The sequence below is a fragment of the Felis catus genome, chromosome A1, assembly GCF_018350175.1.
Source record: "Felis catus isolate Fca126 chromosome A1, F.catus_Fca126_mat1.0, whole genome shotgun sequence".
Classification (NCBI taxonomy): Eukaryota; Metazoa; Chordata; class Mammalia; order Carnivora; family Felidae; genus Felis; species Felis catus.
The window spans coordinates 122026071-122047714 of record NC_058368.1 but is presented as its reverse complement, the minus strand read 5'-3'; the positions used below and the strand labels follow the sequence as shown (position 1 = coordinate 122047714).

The 21644-nt window shown below is 40.9% G+C and overlaps 1 protein-coding gene across 17 annotated transcripts in view; it reads left to right on the top strand.

Moving 5' to 3' along the window:
• The window catches only part of PPP2R2B (protein phosphatase 2 regulatory subunit Bbeta), a 510749-nt gene that overhangs the window by 316667 nt on the left and 172438 nt on the right, over window positions 1-21644 (top strand). The window contains exon 1 of one of the 17 annotated variants that reach the window (XM_045060633.1): window positions 2603-2639. The exons of the other annotated variants lie outside the window; for them this stretch is intronic. Coding sequence (XP_044916568.1) covers window positions 2618-2639 — 22 coding nt within the window. The 5' untranslated portion in view covers window positions 2603-2617. Of the gene's footprint in view, window positions 1-2602; window positions 2640-21644 lie in introns of those variants that run through there. 17 annotated transcript variants of the gene reach the window in all.

Genomic DNA, 21644 nt, shown 5'->3' with positions numbered 1-21644 from the left:
AGACACACACATGCACAGACCACACTGGACTGAGAAAAAGAAAAATTAAGATTGTCTTCATAGAAAAAAGGGAAATTGATGCTTAGAAGGTGTCAGAAGCAGGAAAAGATCTGTAAATCATCTCAGAATAGACCCATGGACCAAGGTAGATCAATATGATAGGGTCACAATTTTAAAGTTCTATGGCATTGAATGTGGTGACATTGTGAGATACAGTATGAGAATTATAAAATTCCCTGCCTTTTTTTTGTTTTTACAAACACCATTCCAATTCCACTCATCAACTGTTGAGTTATATATGTGTCCTTCCGAGGGTCACAAGCAGAGAAGCAAGTCCAGCAGGGCAGGTGACCAGGCATAGTTGAGTCCTCTCATTAAAGGTTGACTTTTCTTTATTTTCATCTTGGGATTTAAGGGATACTTTGAGTAGAGGAAAAAAAGCCTAAATGTTAATTAAATTACGATATTGATGGCAAATTTTGTCCTTACTTCTCTGCTTGCAGATCTTATCAGGGAACTCAGGAGTAAAATTTTAAGATCTGATCCTTCTCCTAGAGTCCATTTTATTCAGCCCCTAAGACACCACTCCACATTCTTCTTTTTTTCACTGCCACATGGAATATGATATGGACAATCATAATAAAATACTCTACTCTTCTTGGCATCCCAGATTTGGGGGGAAGAAAATGTGGCTATCTGACAAGAGGGGATTGATGGCCAGAGAAGTGGGGAGCATGAAGATAGAACCCCGATGACTTTGTCCTTGAGAAGAACATTCAGGACTGCCTACAGCTCTCAGTGCAGGTGTGCTCATGGGCGAAAATAGACATTAGGGTGTCTCTCCGTGCTTGTTCCAAGACTCCATCGTGTGCTCACTCCATTTTGTGCACATCTCTGTTGCCTTGCTGGCATAATTAAGCACTCCCAATGCCGCTGCCCCAGTTTCTAGTCCGTGGGTATGGAGAGCTGCCCTCACCCGTGCCAGCCCCCAGCATGTTCCCTTGTTAAATTATGCATATGCTAATGAAGTGTGAAAATCAGCCAAATAACAACTCTTTCTAATCATTTAAGGTCCCAAGAGCAAAGGAGCTTTTTTCCCCCTCTTCTCTTAATTTTGGGGTGGTTGTTATGATTTGCAAGCCAATCGGAAGCACAATTCTCTGGGCGTTTCTCCTCTCCCAGTTCCCTTCCACAGAAATGAGGCTAATTGGCATTCTCACTTCTACCTCAAGTGAGAAGAGTCTTCTGGAAAACCAGTGACCTACTGTGCCCTTTTCATTTGCATCTGGGGCTGGATAATCCATAGTTTTACATGCATACACAGAGCAGTCCCGAAGGGCAATTAACTAGACTAAATTATTTCCTGCCCCCTGGAGAGCCAGTGTTTGAGAACATCCCCCCAGAGATGGTGCATGCCAAGGCCCTTGTGTTGTGATTACATTTTACCTTTGCATTCCAGTCATCAGCTCTGAGTCTTTGCCATTCCACCGGTTATCCTCACAGACCTAGTAATCTTCTCTGACTTCCTGATCTGGCCTGTGCCTGCCTCTCTGACCATCTTGTACACCCTCCACCCCATCACTTGCCTTGTGCTTACCATGGGTCTCTTGGATGCACCTCTTCCCTCTTTTTGGAAAGCTTTATCCACACATCTTCATGTAGCTGGCTTCTTCCTGTCCTTCAGTCTCAGCTCAGTTGTGACTGTTGAGAGAGGGCAACTCTGACCACCTAGTTCATGTTGAATCCCATCCATCATCATTGTATGTCACCCCCTCTTTTATTCCCTTCAGAGCCCCAATTACTGATACTATCCCATTCATTTTTACTGCCTCCTCATCCTTGAGGGCAGAGGTCTTTGTCTCCTTTGCTAACATACGACTAGGGCCCAACACATGCCTGGTACACAGGAAATATGCAATAGATGCCATTGTTTAAATCACTGGTGTTTTTAAAGTATCTGAACAGTTTCTCATGTCTTGGAATGTTTTGTCTCTCTGGCCATTTTATCCAAGACTATTTATTCCTCCAAGGAAGGAAATTCGTTTTATTCATATTTGTTTTCCATGTTGAACTTGTATGTCACCTATGCTGTTACTACAGACTGTGTTCCTTGCTTGAGTCCCAAATCATTGATGATAGTGGGCATTTCACTGACGGTTTTACAGAGAGACTCGGGGGGAGAGGTACATCACACACCCCATCTCTTTTCTCTCTCCCATGGCTTGCCATTTGCCCCTCAAGTTTCAAGTATATTCTCCCTCCTGTTCACCTACACATCCGCTCAGAAATCCTCTTTTCCCCCTCCTTTGTCCTGAGAAAATCAGCTGTTGCCCCAGATTCCACCCTACACAGGAAAACAAAAGTCTCCTAGTGATCTCAACAGCAGCTACCTTTTGTTCCTCAAGCACGCTCCGTAGGGAACTGAGTTCATTCCAACATATTTGAATGAATAAATCACAGCATAGATGTTATCTTGGTCCCAACTGATCTGAGCCCTTCTTTCATTTTATTCATTTATTCAACAAATACTTATTAATGTTTGTGCCAGGTGCTGGGGATACAACAGTGAGCAAGATTGATTTCCTGATGCTAAGGTCTCTGGTAGAAACTCAGGAGGATGAATGAATACAGAGGTTTGGGTGAGTCTAAACCTCTCAAAGTAGAGAGGTTCACCTCTGCTGCTGCAAGAGATCTAATTGTAAACCAAAGGATCATATTTAAAGAATGCACTTCAGCACAGATTTTGAAGTGCTTTTCCAAATTACCTAATGCTAAGATTGTAGATATCTCTGCCCAATCTCAACCTCCCTAGTTTGGAGAAAAATTACTCTTACTTTTTTTTTTTTTTTAGGTAGGGTGTGCTAAAGAAGAAATTAGGTTTGCTGGGGGTGGAAATTACCACCACCACTAAAATGTGAACAGAGGAAGTTGGCTGAACTGTATTTTTCAGAGCTTCACAGGAATTTTTTTCTTGACACTACACACACACACACACATACACACACACACACACGCAGTGGAAGCCAGCATGTAGCTGAACTACACAAGGAAGCCGGAGGCAACTCTCAAGATGGTGCCACAGAGCCTGGAGGGGAGAGAGGGACAGATTCCCATCACCAGCTGGAAGAGCAGGCTTCTTCCAAATGTGCTCAGTTATAGCATTGCCTCCTGGAGCAGAGACTGGAAAAAGAGTTTGCTCCTCTACTTCCTGCTACAGTGACTAGAGAGAGAAAGAGACTGAGCAATTGGGTCAGAGATGTTTTTTGTTACTACAGCAGCATGATCACACCTGTCAGGATTTGAACTTAAGGAAAAAGGCAAGGGTTGAAAACTGCTGTCATAGGAGCTGACCTCTGCCTCTAGGTGGCTTATGTTTGTCCAATAGAGAGTTGGCTTAGTGTTTAAATATTTTTTAATGAGTTGCTAACACTTAAGCACCACAAAGTTTAAAGTTTTTATAATTTATTTTGAGAGAGAGAGAGAGAGAGAGCAGAGGAAGAACAGAGAGAGAGAGAGAGAGAGAGAGAGAGAGAGAGAGAGAGAATTCCAAGAAGGCTCTGCACTGTCAGAGCACATCCCATGAACCATGAGACCTGAGCCAAAGTTAAGAGTTGGATGCTTAACTGAGTGAGCCACCCAGGTGCCCCTAAAAATATCTTTTCAAAAGGGACACCTGGCTGGGTCAGTCGGTAGAGCATGCTACTCTTGATCTCGGGACTTTGGGTTCAAGCACCACATTGAGTATAGAGATTACTTTTTTAAAAACTAAAATCTTGAAAAAAGAAAATTTTAGTAGTCCTATAGTTTTATTGCCTTCCAGAGTCTTTTCTTTTTCTCCAAAGACTGATCTGTGGTAAAAAGGAACTTGCTAGGTCATATCATACTCAAATGTGTCTTTCTTTCCTTTTTCCTCCGCCGTTCTGGGGTGTTGTGGGAAGAGACAGGGGAAAATGAAACCAAATCATACCTCTCCAGATGATACTAAGAATAATTAAGATGGGTAAAGGAGTAAAACAGGTGATTAGAAAAAAAGCACACATGCATAGTAAAGGGTTATAAACTCAGAGCTCCGAGAAAGCAGAGGGCAATATAAATATCTTCAATTGCCTGTAAGTAACCCGGCCCCCCAAGAACAGCACTTTGGTGGTGATTATCAGTAGCTCCCCAGGTGGATGGAGTGCTGTGGCAGCCAGGAGTTTCCGGAAATGGCTAGGAGTTTCTTATCAGGATGTGGGATAAACAGGAAGGTGCCAACTTCATAATTGGTACCGGGCTGACTATCTCAGGGAGCACTTAACTTGACAACCTGTGTGAACCACAATCATGCATTTAATGTTTACTGAAGCGTGTGCCACAGAAAAGTGGAGAGTCGGTGAATGGGGCTGGGGGCTGTTCTAGAGTTATTGTAAAGCTCAAACACGATCCTGGTGAGGGCCTCTTCTCAAAAGTACTCTACGCAGTGGTGGGCGAGCTTTGTTTTCTGTTTGCCTCTCTTTGGCTTCGTAAGCAATCATGACCTTTATAAGTTGATTCTACATCCCCTTTTATTCATTTCTGAATTTGCTTCTAACTTAGGTATATCCAATCCTAAAATTTCATGATTCTGACTTGTCAGTATGTCTAAGACCAAACTCATGGGGAAATTGGCATTGTGTAGTTAAGGAGGTAGAACCTTCTTTTGTGGGATGTAGATACCTAATTTTATAGAAAAATGAACAGTGTTTTAATATCTATTTGGCAGTCATTCTTATTAAGAGCAAAGATCTAGGAGAAAATAAATTGTGTTAATATATTTATCAATCAGATCTAGCACTTAATAGTAAATTAAAGACCAACATATAGTTAAATTATATATATTTGGAATTCCAATTCTGAATTGATGTTATTTCTGATTTGCCATTACCAGGAGTTAGGATATTTACTAAAGATGCAAATAGGATAAATGAGACTGTAGTGGAGAAAGTGTTCCAAGGAGTGTTGTCTTGAATCAATTTTCTGCCAGAGCTCCTAGTGCTAATATGCTTCTTAATTAAGATAGGTCTAAAGCAGGGTGCCTGGGTGGCTCAGTCAGTTAGGCATCCGACTTCGGCTCAGGTCATGATCTCACAGTCCGTGAGTTTGAGCTCCGCATCGGGCTCTGTGCTGACAGCTCGGAGTCTGAAGCCTGCTTCAGACTCTGTGTCTCCCTCTCTCTCTGCCCCTCCCCTGTTCATGCTCTGTCTCTCTCTGTCTCAAAAATACACATTTAAAAAAAACAATATATAGGTCTGAAGAATTTTCATTCATGGCAATTTTTCAGAGTGATAGGGAAACATCCTTGACATAAAAGTAATGACTACATATCTTATATGGATCATCAAAATTCATTTTATTAGGAGACTGAGACTGTACTTACATTTTAGTTTTAGTTACGGAGATGGCATATGGAATGACTGATAGATGATAGGTAGATTGATCGATCAATCGATCTTGACTGAGAAAACCTTTGCACGTATTTTCATAATACAAATGAAAGTGGAAGTTGGATGCAGTTTGGGGAGGTTAGACTGAAACATTGCATTCTCTTATTTTTGTTTAAAGAAAGAAGGGACAAAGCCTGTTGTTCTCGACATACAAGGTTTTGAGGTATTCCCATCAGTCTTTGAACATTGCAGAACATCTTCTTCCACTATGGGCCACATTCTGTAGGTCCAGGAATTATTTGCCAATGGCACACAAGCAGACCCATACAGAAAGATGCACTCACAAACCCCTGTGTTATTTCTCCCTGATATTCTCTTGATGTGATGAGTTACTAAAGTGGCTCACTAAGGCAGAAACACAGTGTCTTGGTCCCTCTATCCCCCAACGAGATCATGCCAAATTTTCCCCAAGCCCTGAGAGGGAATTGATGTTTAGTGGTTAAAGTCCTTGGTCACGAGAGACTTCGTTTCCTGTTCACAGAAAATCATCACCCCTGCTTTCACAGAGCCTGTGATGTTTCAGTCCAGCTGATAACACACTGCAGCCGGAGTCATAAATTAAACCTGGGGATGAGACTGTGGCCATGTGTGCATCTGTAATAGAAAGAGATCACAAATAGCCATTAAATATTCTTCTAGCACATGGCTCTCTGTAGCTGTATAATACGCTACTCTATAAACATCCTTTAATTTACTCAACCTGGCTTCTATCCTTAGGTACTTGGTTGTTTCCAGTTTTTCCATATCTTAACCTTCACTGTACCAGCATAGTTTTTCCTATCAGGGAGAAATTTCCTAAAAGCTGATTAGGATCAGAACATGTGACAGGAGTTTATTTTTATTTTTTTTAATATTTATTTTTCAGAGAGAGAGGGAGAGACCGAGCGTGAGGGGGAGAGGGGCAGAGAGAGAGGGAGCCACACAATCCTAAGCAGGCCCCAGGCTCTGAGCGGTCAGCACAGAGCCCAGTGTGGGGTTCAAACTCACAAGCCGTGAGATCATGACCTGAGCTGAAGTCGAACACCTAACTGAGCAACCGAAGAATGCTCATGTGACAGCAGTTTTAAGGAATTTTTTCTATTTGGATATATTTTCCTATGACACTGTTATATTCACATTTCTATCCACCCTCCCCCTTTTCTGTTGTCTCTTTTATCTCTTTCTTCCTCTTTTTCTTTCCCATCTTCCCTCCTTCCACCATGCATCTGCACAGGGCATGCATGCACACACACACTCCCTGACTGTCCTCAGTTAGGTCAGGCATTTGATGTGGGGAAATAACCAAGGGTTGTTCAAGCATAGGTTGGAAAATGATGAATCAACTCTATAAAAAAACAATAGACAAGAAGGAAAACACCTATTGAGGTGTTTGGTTTGGAGGCTCTCAAGCCTTTTGGTACAGTGTGATTTGTGTAATGCATGAAAGAATTGGAGGAGTAATTGGCAGGTCAGGCTAAAATATTAATTGCTACAAGCCACCCCTGTGGACTTGGTAACATGACTATAAGTTGATGAGAGATCATGGCTATGCCACAGGGCTAAGAGCTACTGTAATGGAAACTTCTGGATCCTGAGCTTCCTGGATTAATGTTGAAACTGAGATATTCAGGGTTTATAGAATAGTATCTTTATTTTGATTTGAAGTAATAGCATTAAGACCATCAGTAGCTATAAGAGAGTTCTGCTTCTATTATGACATTGGATGGTGAAGAATCGACAATTATCCAAAATTCACTTCATTCACAGCATTTTACTTCATCCTTTAGTTGAACCTCAGTTAGATTTGATCTGGCTCAAATGAATTGTTTTCATGAAGCCTGATATTAATGCAGCATTGATTCTGTGAAACATTATGGTAGATTGAAAGGTAAACTCATTTTTCCCTTGTTAATAATTAAACAACAGACTTTTCGTCTGAAATTTTTGTCTCGTGTTTTAATTCACATCTCTATGTCCTTCTTTCAGGAAAAATGTCTTGCCTGGGTATTATATAGAGCCAGACATTCAGATAAATTTTAAATGCTTGCCTGAACATCACTTTTCCAAATATCCAGATGTTGGCGTTCACGCAGACTAAATATCCAGGTGGTCAAGTGACTGCACACATTTGGAAAGCTGGCATCACGTAGGCAACTGTAATTCCCAGGCTCTCTTCTTATGCATGTAACTCAGTAGACACACTTTCACATCTGTTCCTTATGGGAAGCAGAGAGATAGAAAGGCCAAATAACGTGATGAATAAGAGCAGAGTTTCAGGCTTAGGCCTGGATCAACATACTGCCACTGCCTTTACTAGCTGTGTGATTTGAGGACAGGTTTAGTTTGTGTGTCTCTTTTGGTTTCCTCATTTGTAACATGGGGAGAGTACTATATACATTATGGTGGCGTCGGGTGTGGGGGTGAAGTAATGCTGTATGAGGAGGTTTGCCCAGTCCAGAGTAAATCATAAGTTCTGTGAGTAGTGTGAACTGCACTGACTGTTGCCATCAGCTGGGACATGGACGAGAAGTGGAAGGAAGGTGTCCTGCTTGGGCACTGAGGACTCTGTCCTCACAAAGCCCTTGTTACTCCTATCCTTCCATGCCACTCACCCAACATAAGTGATGCCTTAACCATGGACAGTGAGATGAGATGTACATGATGGAGTAAATAAATGAATGAGTAGGGCGAACACCAGTGTTACACCACTGCGTTCTCTAGATGTATTTGAGGGAGCGTCTGAGAGAGAAAGAGAAAGAAAGTTTTAATGGCCCAGCAATCGGGAAAGAATGCCTAACTGTAGAGAATGCCAACACTAAAGGCATAGTGACTAATTCTCTTTCTTTCAAGCATTCATCAGGCCTTTTAGATTCTTTTCTGGCCAGGCACTAGAGCAAAGCTTGGGGTGTTTGAAGGAAATGAGGAGTCATCTAGTAGCAGCATAGGACCGGGAGAGGAAGATGCCAAAGATAAGGGTAGAATACATCGTACTTAGAGTTGGGGTTTTATCTTGGCAAGTTGAAGCACTTACTTTTGCTAGTGGACAGGCAGCCTGTAGAGTCTGCACCACTGCTTTTGCTGCAGCCTCCTTTCCACCCCTGGTTCCTTAGGGTTTGGGCATCGGCAGTCAGCAAACTTTGGTTCTTCATTTTAGGAAGGTAGAGATGATAATTTTTGGTTGATCTTGTCGTTATTTTTCTGATTATATAAATATTGTCCATATCTTCAGTAATTCAAAATATGAAATATCCCCCAATCAATTCAGTGACCCATTCATTGACCAGGTATTTATTAAACATGTACTATTTTCCAGGTTTTGTGCTCTAGGTGCTGATCCCAAAGATCCCAAAGATAATGCTCTAGGTGCTGATCCCAAAGATAATGAGAACTTTGTTTCCTCCACAGCTCTGTGAAATGTTGACGTAATAAGACCAAAATAAATTGTGGTTCTGTAGTAAAGGAATAAGTGTTTTACTGCAGGAGAGAAAATCTCCCATAACCTCACTTTTTGCAATTACGTGTTTCTAAAGAGCAATTACATTGAGCCACTCTATGGAATACATAAAAACTACCTGTTTTTTAAAAAGCAAAAACAAAAGTTGCCTAATTGAGTGTCCCGGCTCTCCAATTCTAACAAAAACCAAAACATACTAGTAGCAGACTTCACCTTCATCCCCAGCTTTGTCCATAATGCGTGTTATTAATCCAGGAAATTACCCTATCTGTTCCAGGCACTGGACTGCACGGAGGGAGGGAGGCCCACACCTGCCTTATGCAGAGCCTGTGACGTTTCCAGCAGTAGCATCTGAAAATCTTTGTATCGGTCTAGCTGATTATGCAATGCCACTTGAGCCATAAACTGAACGTGGGGATGAGACTATGACCAAGGGTGTATCTGTAATGTTTATGAGCTCTAAGGTCATTGCAGGAAACAGCAAGGAACATAGTTGTAATAGACTGTTGGCCTCTAAGGAAATTATTAATTAAATTTTATCTTCTCCCCGGCATGCTTCAGTGCCACCACTGTGAGTCTTTAGACCTGGGGAAGGTACGGCTCGGTAATAACCGGGCTTATCTTCGGACTGGCAATCATTTCGTATGCTCCTTTGTCTGACACCAATCATGAACTGCAGCGTAGGATGTCAAGGTTTCTGCAAATGCCAATAGCATGCCTCACACGCCTCACTGTATATCAGGCCCAGGGTTCAGAGCTCATGATAGGAAACCCAAGAGTCAACAGTGAGCACAATAATCCATTTTCTGGAAACGACGGGTGGGCACGGTCCCCTTGCCAGCACCCCCCCCCCCCCCCCGTCAGTTTCCAGTGGTAACTCCAAAAGAGCTACAATCACCTTCAAAAGACCAAAGGAAGAGAGGCTCAAGTGTCACTGTGTTGACACCATGTAGGTGGAATGCTATTTTTGAGTCTCTGACTTGAGGTGCGGACTTGGAAAATCAGAGCTGAAATGTCATTCCCAGCTACTTTCTTTGAGAGATTTCCCAGATGGATCGGCTCAGCCCACGAATCAAATGGCATTTTTGTTGTTGTTCATAACTGCTTGCTGTGTCAGCCAGCTGTGTTCATCCTGCCTCACACTGGATCCCTCACATTAAATGTTTTCTGATCAGCTGGCAGCCATGCTGAGGACCCACAAAGCAGATTGGAGTCTACCTCTGTTTTTCCATAGATGGGAGGCCTTGCCCCACTAATGGGGATTTAAGCATCTTCATTTGAGGCAAGACAGCAGGTACAGAATATAAGGCACAGATGTATTTGATTAGATGCTGAGTTTTCCAAATCGGTGCTTAACCATGCCTCCCCTGGCCCCACTTTGTATTTGGATGCCTCAGTCATTTGCCCCTGCTTTTACAAGTTTGAGCCACTCACCCATCTCTGGGAAGTCTTCTTTGTTACAGAAAACTCCTGGTAAAGTCTGAGAGGAGTGAACAAGTAACTCGGGAGATCTTGGTTGAATGCCTGAAAGGGATGATGCTGTATGCCTTTAGAAAGACCAGGAATGAATAAGACACAGTCTGTAGGAGGAAGAAATGAAGAAGTGACAATACTGACAATAGCCTTGCCTCCTGGTACACTGCATGTTTGAGGTCAGCAACCTGTCTGGAAATCACATTCCCATTCTTCATCACAGCCTTCCTGATCATGCCACACCCCTGGATATTCTCCTTGGAAACCCTTTAGTGTAGATGTTTAGGGTTAGGAGAGCTTTCTTTGCTTTATTACAATTTCTTAGAGGAATCTGGTTCATTCTGTAATTAAGAACTATTTTAAGGTAATCTGGTTTATAAAACCTGATCAACTCTAGGGTTATTTCAGGCAGGGGATTGATAGCAAAATATTTTCGGTGGAGACGTCACCAGACCAGGGTAGTAAATTGTCATCAGGAATGCTGGAGCCTGTAGGTTTGCCACTGCCTGAGGAAGAAAGACATAATTTAACCTTGGCAATGTTTTTGGTTGTGTACAACTCTCATAGAAGCTTAGACTCTTGCAAATGGAAGGTATTTTGAACCCTTACTTGGTCCAACACCCTGCCATTTTTATAAATTCCTTCCAATGTTTTCTTGCTGAGTGATCATCCAATTTTTCATGAATGTCCTCACTGCTGGCAAGTTTCATCCCTCATAGCATTGGAGGAGTGTATTCAATTTTTTAAACATTTATGTACCTTTATTATTATATTAGGAAGAACTGAAGAAGTCAATTTAATCAATTAAACTTTACCTATTAGTCAAAAATATACATAAATTCGAACATGTAAAAATCACTTTTTGTTTTCTAGATTATGTGTAGAAAAACTGTGACTGTAACAGCATAGTACTATTACTAATTTCAGCAATGATGCTTGTAGATTCTTTTTTTTAATGTTTGTTTATTTTTGAGAGAGAAAGAGCACAAGTGGGAGAGGAGCAAAGAGAGAGGAAGACACAGAATTCAAAGCAGGCTCCAAGCTCTGAGTTGTCAGCACAGAGCCCAATGCAAGACTCAAACTCATGAACTGTGAGATCATGACCTGAGCTGCAATCAAGAGTCAGATGCTCAGCTGACTAAGCCATCCAGGAGCCCCTGTAGATTCTTTATTTCCTTTTTTGTGGTAAAATATATATAATGTAGAATACACAAAATTAGCCATTTTAGCCATTTTTTAAGTGTACAATTCCGTGACATTAATTAGCTTCACATTGTTGTGCAGCTATTTCAACCATTTCCAGAAATTTTCAGCATCCCACACCCACTGTCCCTATACACACTAAGTGATAATTTGCCATTTCTCCCTCCACCTAATTTCTCATAACTTCTGATATATTTTCTGTCTCTATGAATTGACCTAGTTATTTCGTAAAAGTGGAATCATCTAACAGTTGTACTTTTGTGTGTGAGTATCTTTTCTTTATGTTATGGAGTCTTGGAACCTTTATCAAAGACCTGTTGATCATATATGAATGAAGTTAGCTTTGGGCTCTCTCTTCTGTTCCATTGATCTCTGTGTCTGTTTTTATGCCAGTATCACACTATTTAATTATGATAGCTTTGTAATATCTTTTGAATCAGTAAGTGTTATGCCTCCAGCTTTGTTCTTTTTTTCTTAAGATTTCCTTGGCTGTTCTGGACCTTTTGTGGTTTTGTATGAATTTTAGGATTGTTTTTTTCTATTTTTGTAAATGCCACTGGGATTTTGATGAAGACAGCATTGACTCTGTGTGTTGATTTTGGTATCTTGTCAGTTTGCTGAATTCATTTATTCTGTAACAGCTTCTTGTGTGAATTCTTTAGGTTTTTTTTGTTTTTGTTTTTGTTTTTGTTTTAGATAAAAGATTATGTGGTCTCTGGATAGAGGTAGCTTTGCTTCTTCCTTTCTGATTTGGATGACTTGCCTTTCCTTTTCTTGCCTGATCACTCCGGCTTGGACTTCTAGTACTGTTTTGAATAGAACTGGTGAGCAGGCACCTTTGTCTTGTTCCTGATCTTAAAAAAAAAGACTTGAGTTTTTCACCATTGAGTGTGGTGTTAGCTGGTAGTTTTGCATAACATATGAACAGTCCATATGAATTTTAGAATAAGTTTTCTAAATTTATACCCAAAAAATGCCCTTGGGATTTTGATAGATATTGCATTGACTTTGTATATCACTTCAGACACAAATACCACCATGTAGTGCTATCATCATAATAATATTGTCTTCCTAACCATGAACACTGAATATTTCCTTTTTTTTTTTTTAGCTTTTAATCTCTTTCAGCCATTTTTGTTGTTTTCAGTGTACAAATCTTGAACCTCTTGGTTAATTTTATTTCTCAATATTTTTACTCTTAGCTTTTTAATGCTATTGTAAATGGAATTATTTTCTTAATTTTCTTTTTGGATTGCTCATTGCTAGCATATAGGAATACATCTATTTTTGTGAGTTGGTTTTGTATTCTGTAACTTCGCTGAATACATTTATTAGCTATACCATGTATTTTTCTGGAATTCTTTAGGGTTTTTTAAAAATTTTTTTTTAACATTTATTCATTTTTGAAAGGCAGAGAGAGACAGAGCACGGAGAGGGGAGGGGCAGAGAGAGAGGGAGACACAGAATAGGAAGCAGGCTCCAAGCTCCGAGCTGTCAGCACAGAGCCTGACGCGGGGCTTGAATCCACAAACTGTGAGATCTTGACCTGAGCCGAAGTCGGACACCCAACCGACTGAGCCACCCAGGTGCCCTTAGGGTTTTTTTTAGATATAAGATCATGTCATATAAGGGTAGAGGTAGTTTTACTTCTTTCTTTCCAATTTGGATGGCTTTTATTTCTTGTTCTTGTCTAATTGCTCTGACTAGAACTTTGACTGCTGTGTCAAATAGTAGTGGAACAGACTTATTTGTCTTGTTCCTGATCTTAGGGAAAAAGCTTTCCGTCTTTTACCATTGAGTATAATACAGTTAGAAATTTTTCATATATGATCTTTATCCTGTTGGGGAGGTGTTTTATTTTCTGTTTATTGAAAAATTTATCGAAAAATTTTCTCAATTAAAGGTGTTAGATTGTGTTAAATGCTTTTTCTGTATTCATTGAGATGATTGATCATCTGTTTTTTTTCATCCCTGTATTAGTGTGGTGTATTCTATTGATAAGTTTTTAGTTGATAGGTTTTTAGTTATTGAATCACTATTGAAATCCTACAATCAATCTACTTCGTTGGGATTGATAATCTTTGAATATGTTCCTGAATTTGATTTTCTAATATATTTTTGGGCATTTTCATGTAAATATTTATAAGGAATATTGGTTTGTAATTTTTTTAGTGCTTACTTATTTTGAGAGAGAACAGGGGAGGGCCATAGACAGAAGGAAAGAGAATCTCGAGCAGGCTCCTCAATGTCGGCACAGAGCCTGACCTAACACAGGACTCGATCTCACAAACTGTAATATAATCTGATCCAAAATCAAGAGTCACATACTTAGCTGACTGAGCCACCCAGGTGCCCCATGTGGTGTCTTTGGCTTTGTTATCACAGTAATGCTGCCCTTATATAAAGAGTAAAGAAGTGTTCCCTCCTCTTCAACTTTTTTGAAAAAGTTTGAGAAGGGCTAATATATTGACTACTGTTTAAATGTTGGGAGGAGTGCCTGGGTGGTGCAGTCCATTAGGCATCCAACTCTTGATCTTGGCTCAGGTCATGATATCACAGTTTGTGAGTCTGAGCCCCGCATCAAGCTCTGCGCTGATGGCCCAGAGCCTGCTTGGAGTTGTGTCTCTCTTTCTCTCTGCCCCTCCCCAGTTTCCACACGCTCTCTCTTTCTCTCTTTCTCTCTCTCAAAATTAATTAATTAATTAATTAATTAATTTTAAAAAATGTTCGGTAGAACTCACCAGTGATTTTGTCTGGCTCTTCTTTCAGAGGTTTTATAGTTCCTAATTCAATCTCCTTATTTGTTACAGATCTATTCAGATTTTCTGTTTCTTCTTGAGTCAATTTTGGTAATTCATGTGTTCCTCGGAATTTGTCCAGCTTTCCAGGCAATCCAGTTTGTTGTGTACATTTGTTCATAGTATTCTCTTAAGTCCTTCTTATTCCTCTGGAGTTGATACTAATGTGAGTTCATTCACTTTTTGTATCTGCCTTCAATAGGAAGTTTTTCCTTGATTTTTATGATAATCTGAATCTGAGAAGCTTTTTTCTATCTGGTCCTGGATCTCAGACTGTACTGTTTTAAATTCCTTTTAGGATAAAAAGGTACTGCTGGTAACAGTAATGGCTACTATTTAGCAAATGCTGTCTACCTGCCAGGTGCTGTGGATGAAATAGTTTACCAATATCCTGTCTCTTAACTCTTCTATCAGGTTTCAGAAAAACTGAAACACAAAGTAGTTGTCACTCACCAAGTTGGAGCAGAGACCCCAGAGGATTAAAAAATGAGATTTCATCTTGCTTAGGATTAATCCAGTGCTTGAGTCCACAGAAAGTACCAAACCTACGAGATGTCCATTTTCTCTCCTGTATGCCAATTAGTACTAAGATATTTTCTTTCCTCTTGTGGCTGACATGAGTCATTACCACATACTGCTCCAGGGGTGCCTTGGGGCCAGAAAAGGGGGAACGTGGAAGGATGATGTATTTAAAGGAAGAGATGGTCAATGGAGCTAGGCTGTCCCTGTGTCCTAGAAAGAGTATCTGGGTATTTCACATTAAAAAAATCTCACAGCAATGAAGATTGGCTCCTATGAATAAGATATTTTGGACAAAGTTGGATCAGTGGAAGACAGTCTTCCCTAAAATAGTTTAGTTGCTTTGTTTTATATATACAGAACAGAACTTAGAAGAGACCACCCAACACAGAAGCAAGCAGTAAGGAAGGTAAAAGACAGAAGGGAGGAACTTCGCTTATCTGTGGGTTCTGCCATTCAGTCCACTCACTGAGTATTCTTTCAGACGCTTTTATAGGGAAGCCAGAGTGCATGTGCTGATACAAGGAAGAATGTGCCCTGCTTGCCCCAGTCAACCAAACTAAAGAGGAGTTAGAGAAGTGAGACCATTCCCACGGCTGTAATACAGTCTGAATCCTGTAAACTGCAGTCTGAAAGAAGAGCATGGAGCTTAGCTCTGCTTTGTGCAGACCTTTTGAAAAGATGAAATGACAAGTTAAAAGAGAAAAGACGCCACCTTTCTAGAATTATATCAGACTTATTAATCATGGTAGGTCCAAAAGGGGTTCCTGGAATTCTGACGGTGGTGCACAGAATGGTCATTCCCCATAATCCATCATGTTTTCCAAGTTGCTCTCCATCAGCTGGATAATACTGTTTAATCCTTACGCTGATTTAAAATTCCATCAGAGGGAAGTAATGTGTTTCTGTTCTGGAGGTTCACTATGGTAAATGCATTACTGGATTAACTTTATCTTCACTATTTCAGGGGTCTTTTAGGTGCTGACACAATTTTGAAATAAAACAAAACAAAAACTCTTCTATTTGAAAATGCATTTTCCACCTCAGAACTCATTTGTGGTGTTCATTGAGTGGTATCTGACATCTGAAAAGCTGAAATCTTGTCCTTTAGAGGCAGAGGGCCTTAGCAGTCAAAGGACTGAACAATCCAAACCTTCAAATGGTCTGGTATCAGTCTAGTTTCAGGCCCAAATGAGGCTTTCACCCTTACCCCTTATTCTTTCGTGTATTAAAATAATTTTCTGATGGAGTGAGATGGGTTGTTCTTAAATTTTTGTTGCCGCAGATGCTATTGACCAAAAGAAATCTCACTGTGTGTCTAAATAAGTAAAATAGATGACAGTATTGGTGGAGGAGGGAGGAGAACTGCCTTCCCCTTCTTCCCTAACAGTGGCCCCTGAGGGGTTCTGCAGAGCAGGTCTTTGGTTCCTTTATTGGAATGCATTCCTCTCAAATGAATTCAAATGCATAAACACGTTCCCATTAAAAAGAGTTCAAGTAACACAGAAGAATATAAATTTTTTTAATATTTATTTATTTTTGAGAGGGAGAGAGAGAGAGAGACAGAGTGCAGGCAGGGGAGGGGCAGAGAGAGAGGGAGAGAAAGAATCCAAAGCAGGCTTCTAGGCTCTGAACTGTCAACCCAGAGCCTGATGCAGGCCTCAAACCCACGAACCATGAGATCATGACCTGAGCCGAAGTTGGACACTTAACCAACTGAGCCACCCAGGTGCCCCAACACAGAAGAATATAGACCAAGAAGTTAATATCCCCCCTTTTACCTCAACTCTGCTCTTGAGAGGTCATCATTATGGACCTTCTCTCTATATTTAGAAATAAATATCTTTATATTACTAATTGATAGATAGTTTTAAAATTTGTAAGTATATATTCGATATGCATTTAGCTTCATAGGGCAAGGGTTTTTGTGAATGGTGTCAATTAATTTATCCCCAGTGTCTGGAAGAGAGCCTGACAAATAAACTGTTAGTAAACGTTGGTTGGATTAGGGGCTGAGTTACCCTGCAACTTGCTTTTTGTATTCGGCAGTAGGTCTCGGTCATCCTTCCAGGTCAAAACACAGAGAGCCATCTTATCTTTTTTAATGATTGTATTGTATTTTGTAGTATGGATGCTAACATAACTCCTTTCCTATGGAATAATTTCCTATGGAGTAATTGTTTCCAGTTGGCTACTATCATAAGCAATTCTACAGTGAATGTCCATATAAATGACTCTTAGTGTATTATTTGTGTATAAATGACTCAAGGGCTTTCATAGGGTAGCTTCCTTGAAGTAGGATTTCTGGCTTAGAGGTTATACACATTCTGAGTTCATGTAGGTAAGTCTTTGGATTTCTCCTTTTTCTGGCAAGTGGGAACAGAGGGAACAGAATTTAGCTTAGGAGTTCTTATGGGTCTGAATATGGATTATACCTCCTCCACCTCCATTCCAGTGGCCAGAACGTGGTCACATGGCCTCTCTTAATTGCATAGAAGATTGGGATATATTGACAAGCTGTGTATCCAAGAAAAATGGCAAAATGGTTTGGTGGGTTTCTACCATGTCTGCCACAGCAAGGGAAGCTGAAGTATGTTTCTGCCTAATCATGTGCACGCTAAAACTTGATTCCTTTTGGGACATCTGGGTGGCTCAGTTAACTGTCTGACTCCTGATTTAGACTTAGGTAATGATCTGACAGTCATGAGATGGAGCTCCATGCTGAGGCATGGACCCTGCTTAAGATTCTGTCTCTCCTTCTCTCTCGGCCCCTCCCCCGCTTGCTCATGCTGTCTCTCTCCAAGCAAACAAACAAACAAACAAAGAATGGAAAAACTGATTTTGGTAGACAACTCATCATCTGCCATTCTTCTCTTCTTGACATTTGAGTTTGAAACCTCAGATATAAATCATTTCCAGGGCAATTCTCTGTTTTTAAACCACATGGATCTTTCCCAAAATTTATATTTAACTGAATTTTAACCAAATCTGAGCATGCTTCAGGTCAGCAGGTTCTCATGTAATTGATATGAAAATGATTGACAGCACAAGACAGGTCTTAGAAAAAATTAGTAGCACTGGGTTTGCAAGGGATTTATTGTGTTTAGTGATCAGAAGCTGAGACCTTATCACCTGTCTCCAGGTTGTCAAGCCACTTATCATGGCCTTTGAAATTTATGTACTGGTGCTGAGCGATGAATGAGCATCACAGAGGTATTTCACTGCTCATTCAGTAATCCTGACCATTGATGATGGCCAGACCATGAGATTAGACTGGCCTCTAGAATTCTGGCAGTGGGAGCTTTAAGTCTAAGATGCAAGGTTATCTTTGAATGTCCTCCTTCTTCCTCTTCCAGCTGATGTTATCACATAATAATCCAGCCAGAGTGAAACCTTGGTATGGTTTCTATTTATTTGTATTATCCTTTACACAAGAAGAACGCAGTCTGTGGCTTTTCAAAATGCTGAGAAGGGAGCCCTGTGGAGCATGGATGGCCTATCATGCATAAGTAAACTCTGATTTTGATTAATAAAGAATGCCACTGTCCATATGGGGCTTGGTTTCTTCTGTGAAAGTAAACAAACAGATTGCTCTCTCGAGGCTAAATTTGGTGGAGAGCTGCAAATCTCCTCTACAACTGCTTTATCCTCACAGGGCTACTTCTTGTCCCCCAGATACACTGCACTTTCCTGACTCCTGCTGGTGCTGACACCTCTTCCTGATACCAACTCCCATACATTCTCACGTCCCAGCTCAAATGACACGTCCACTGTGTTGGTACCCTCCATACCACATAGCAAGTGTATGTGCTCCTTCTTCTCTGACCCAACGCCCTTGACATTCTTCTCTAACTGTAGTGCAGCCTTGTAGGGAATTGGGAAATACAGAGAAACGCAAAAGGAGAAAAATTAAATTACCACCTGTTATCCCACCATCTATTAAGTTCTGAAACTATCTTGGTATGCACCTTTCCAATAGATTTAAGTATATTTCTGTGTTCACTTATGTATGTTTCTATACAAAATAAACACACACACACATACACACACATAGCATTATATGCTATAAAAACTATTTTATATGGCTTTTAATTTAATATTATATTATTAAAAATTTCACGTATCATTAAGAATTCAGGGGCACCTGGGTGTGTCCGTTGGTTGAGTGTCCAACTTCAGCTCAGATCATGATCTCGTGGTTCATGAGTTTGAGCCATGCATCAGGCTCTGTGCTGACAGCTCAGAGCCTGGAGCTTGCTTGCTTCAGATTCTGTGTCTCCCTCTCTCTCTGCAACCCTCCCACTCCGACTCACACTGTGTCTCTCTTTAAAAAATAAACATTAGGGGCGCCTGGGTGGCGCAGTCGGTTAAGCGTCCGACTTCAGCCAGGTCACGATCTCGCGGTCCGTGAGTTCGAGCCCCGCGTCGGGCTCTGGGCTGATGGCTCAGAGCCTGGAGCCTGTTTCCGATTCTGTGTCTCCCTCTCTCTCTGCCCCTCCCCCGTTCATGCTCTGTCTCTCTCTGTCCCAAAAATAAATAAACATTGAAAAAAAAAATAAAATAAACATTAAAAAAAATTCTTGTAGGGGTGCCTGAGTGGCTCAGTCAGTTAAGTGTCCGACTCTTGGTTTCAGCTAAGGTCATGACTTTGCAGTTCATGGATTGGAGTCCCAAATCAGGCTCCACGCTGGTAGCACAGAATTTACTTCGGATTTGCTGTCTCCCTTTCTCTCTGCCCCTCGCCTATTCATGCTCACTCCCTCTCTCTCTCTCTCTCAAAAATAAAAATAAGTAGACATTTAAAAAAATCTCCTTTAAAAAAAGAACTATTCTAAAACAGAATAATCTGTCTTGTGTCTAGGATAGTTTTTGAATTACTCTCTATGCTTTTGTATATAGGTTGTTTCTGGTCTTTATTTTGGCTACTGTAAATAATGCTGTGATAACTATTCATTTGGCAAGTCTATGTGAATATTCATGATTATTTTCTTAGAATTAATTTTTAGAATCAGAATAAGTAGGTCAAAGGCATACATGCATATATCTCATGCTTTTGATGGTTTTTGCTAGACTTAATTATAACACTTAACTGATTGAAATAATTGTGTGTTTACCTGGTTTTTAAAAATCCCCCTTGCCTCTTTTTTTTTTTTTTCAGAATAAGGACTTACCCTTGTTTGTATTTCTATTGTCTGAAACAGTACCTGGCCTATAACAGATGTCAATAAATACTGAATAAATGTATGAATGAATGAATGAATGAATGAATGAAGAGTATGATGCGTGGCATATGGCTCATGACACTTGAAGCTTAGTCGTAAGCTAATACAGATCCTTTTTAAAGCAGCATTTCCCAAGGTGGATGCCATGCATTCATTCATTCAGGAAGTATTAATTAACATCAGCTATGGTCGTGGGCTAACAAGAATTGCTGGCCAAAGTCCTAGCCTTACTGTGCTTGAGTCTAGCAAGAGACTTGGACAAAACAAGGCAAATAAAGAATAATTACAGTTTGTGATAAACATGCAGGAAACAAACAGGATGCTGTCACAGAATGGTGCAAACTTTAGTGTCCTTTGGAATCCCCTCAAAGGCTTGTTAACACACAAATGGCTGCTCTCCCTGTCTTCTCCCAGCCCCCGGAGCTTCTGATTCTGCTGCTCTGGGGCAGGGTCCTAGAACTTGCACTTCTGACAAGTTCCCAGCTGCTGTTGATGCCACTGTTGGTCTGGGGACTACACTTTGCAATCCACTGAGAATGGCAATAACACATTGAGAGGGGTGAGGGAGAGGGTTGCTTCTTTGATGGTTACAAAAGCTTTGTCCAAAGAGAGGATGGCTGAACTACCCCCAAAGGACAAGAAGCCATAAAGTTGCATATTTCAGACTGAAACAAGAGCAGATGTCCAGAAACAGGAAAGGTATGCCTCAGTTAGTAGCTGGGAGGATGCCAGTGAGGCAGTAAGTTACAGAGGGCGGGAATGGTAAAGGTCAAAGTTGCAGGGCTGGGCTGAGTATCAGTGCTGTGGGACGTTATAGGCCATGGCCAGGGGTTTGCATTTGACCTGAACTCAGTGGAAAGTCAGCAAGGATAGCAGGACCAAGAAGGAATGAGATGCAGTTAGCATTGTAAGGAGATCACTCTGCAGAAAGGAGAAAGGATGGAAGGGTAGCAGGAGTGATGTTGAAGAGACCAGGTTTGGAGGCCATGACCATGAACTTGGGTGACAGATGAGGTTGGCACAACCCTAGGGAGTGACAACAAAGATGGAGACAAAGTGATAGACTAAAGGTCTGTTTCACCCCTCCAAATGCTAGGGAATCATTTGCTACCACGAAATTAGAACCAGTTTTTAACTGCAGAGCTTTTCAGAGCTTTTTAAAAACATTTTTAAAATGGAAATGTTCACTGTGAATCCCTAATAAGGCATTTTCCCTAGAGCGCCTAGTAATAAAGTTCTTCACTAGGAGGACTAGTTGAAGCATTCACCATCTCAAAGGTTCTGGCCCTCTGCTCCTCAGTTCAAGCTCACTCTGTCCCACATAAGAATGAGCTGCAGGGGCCCCTGGGTGGCTCAGTCCATTATGCGTCTGACTCTTAGTTTCAGCTCAGGTCATGATCTCATCGTTGTTGAGTTTGAGTCCCACTTCAGATTGGGATTCTCTCTCCCTCTCTTCTCTGGCCTTCCCCAGCTCACGCTCTCTCTCTCTCAAAATAAATAAGCTTTAAAAAAATGAGCTGCAGAGCAGTGCAGT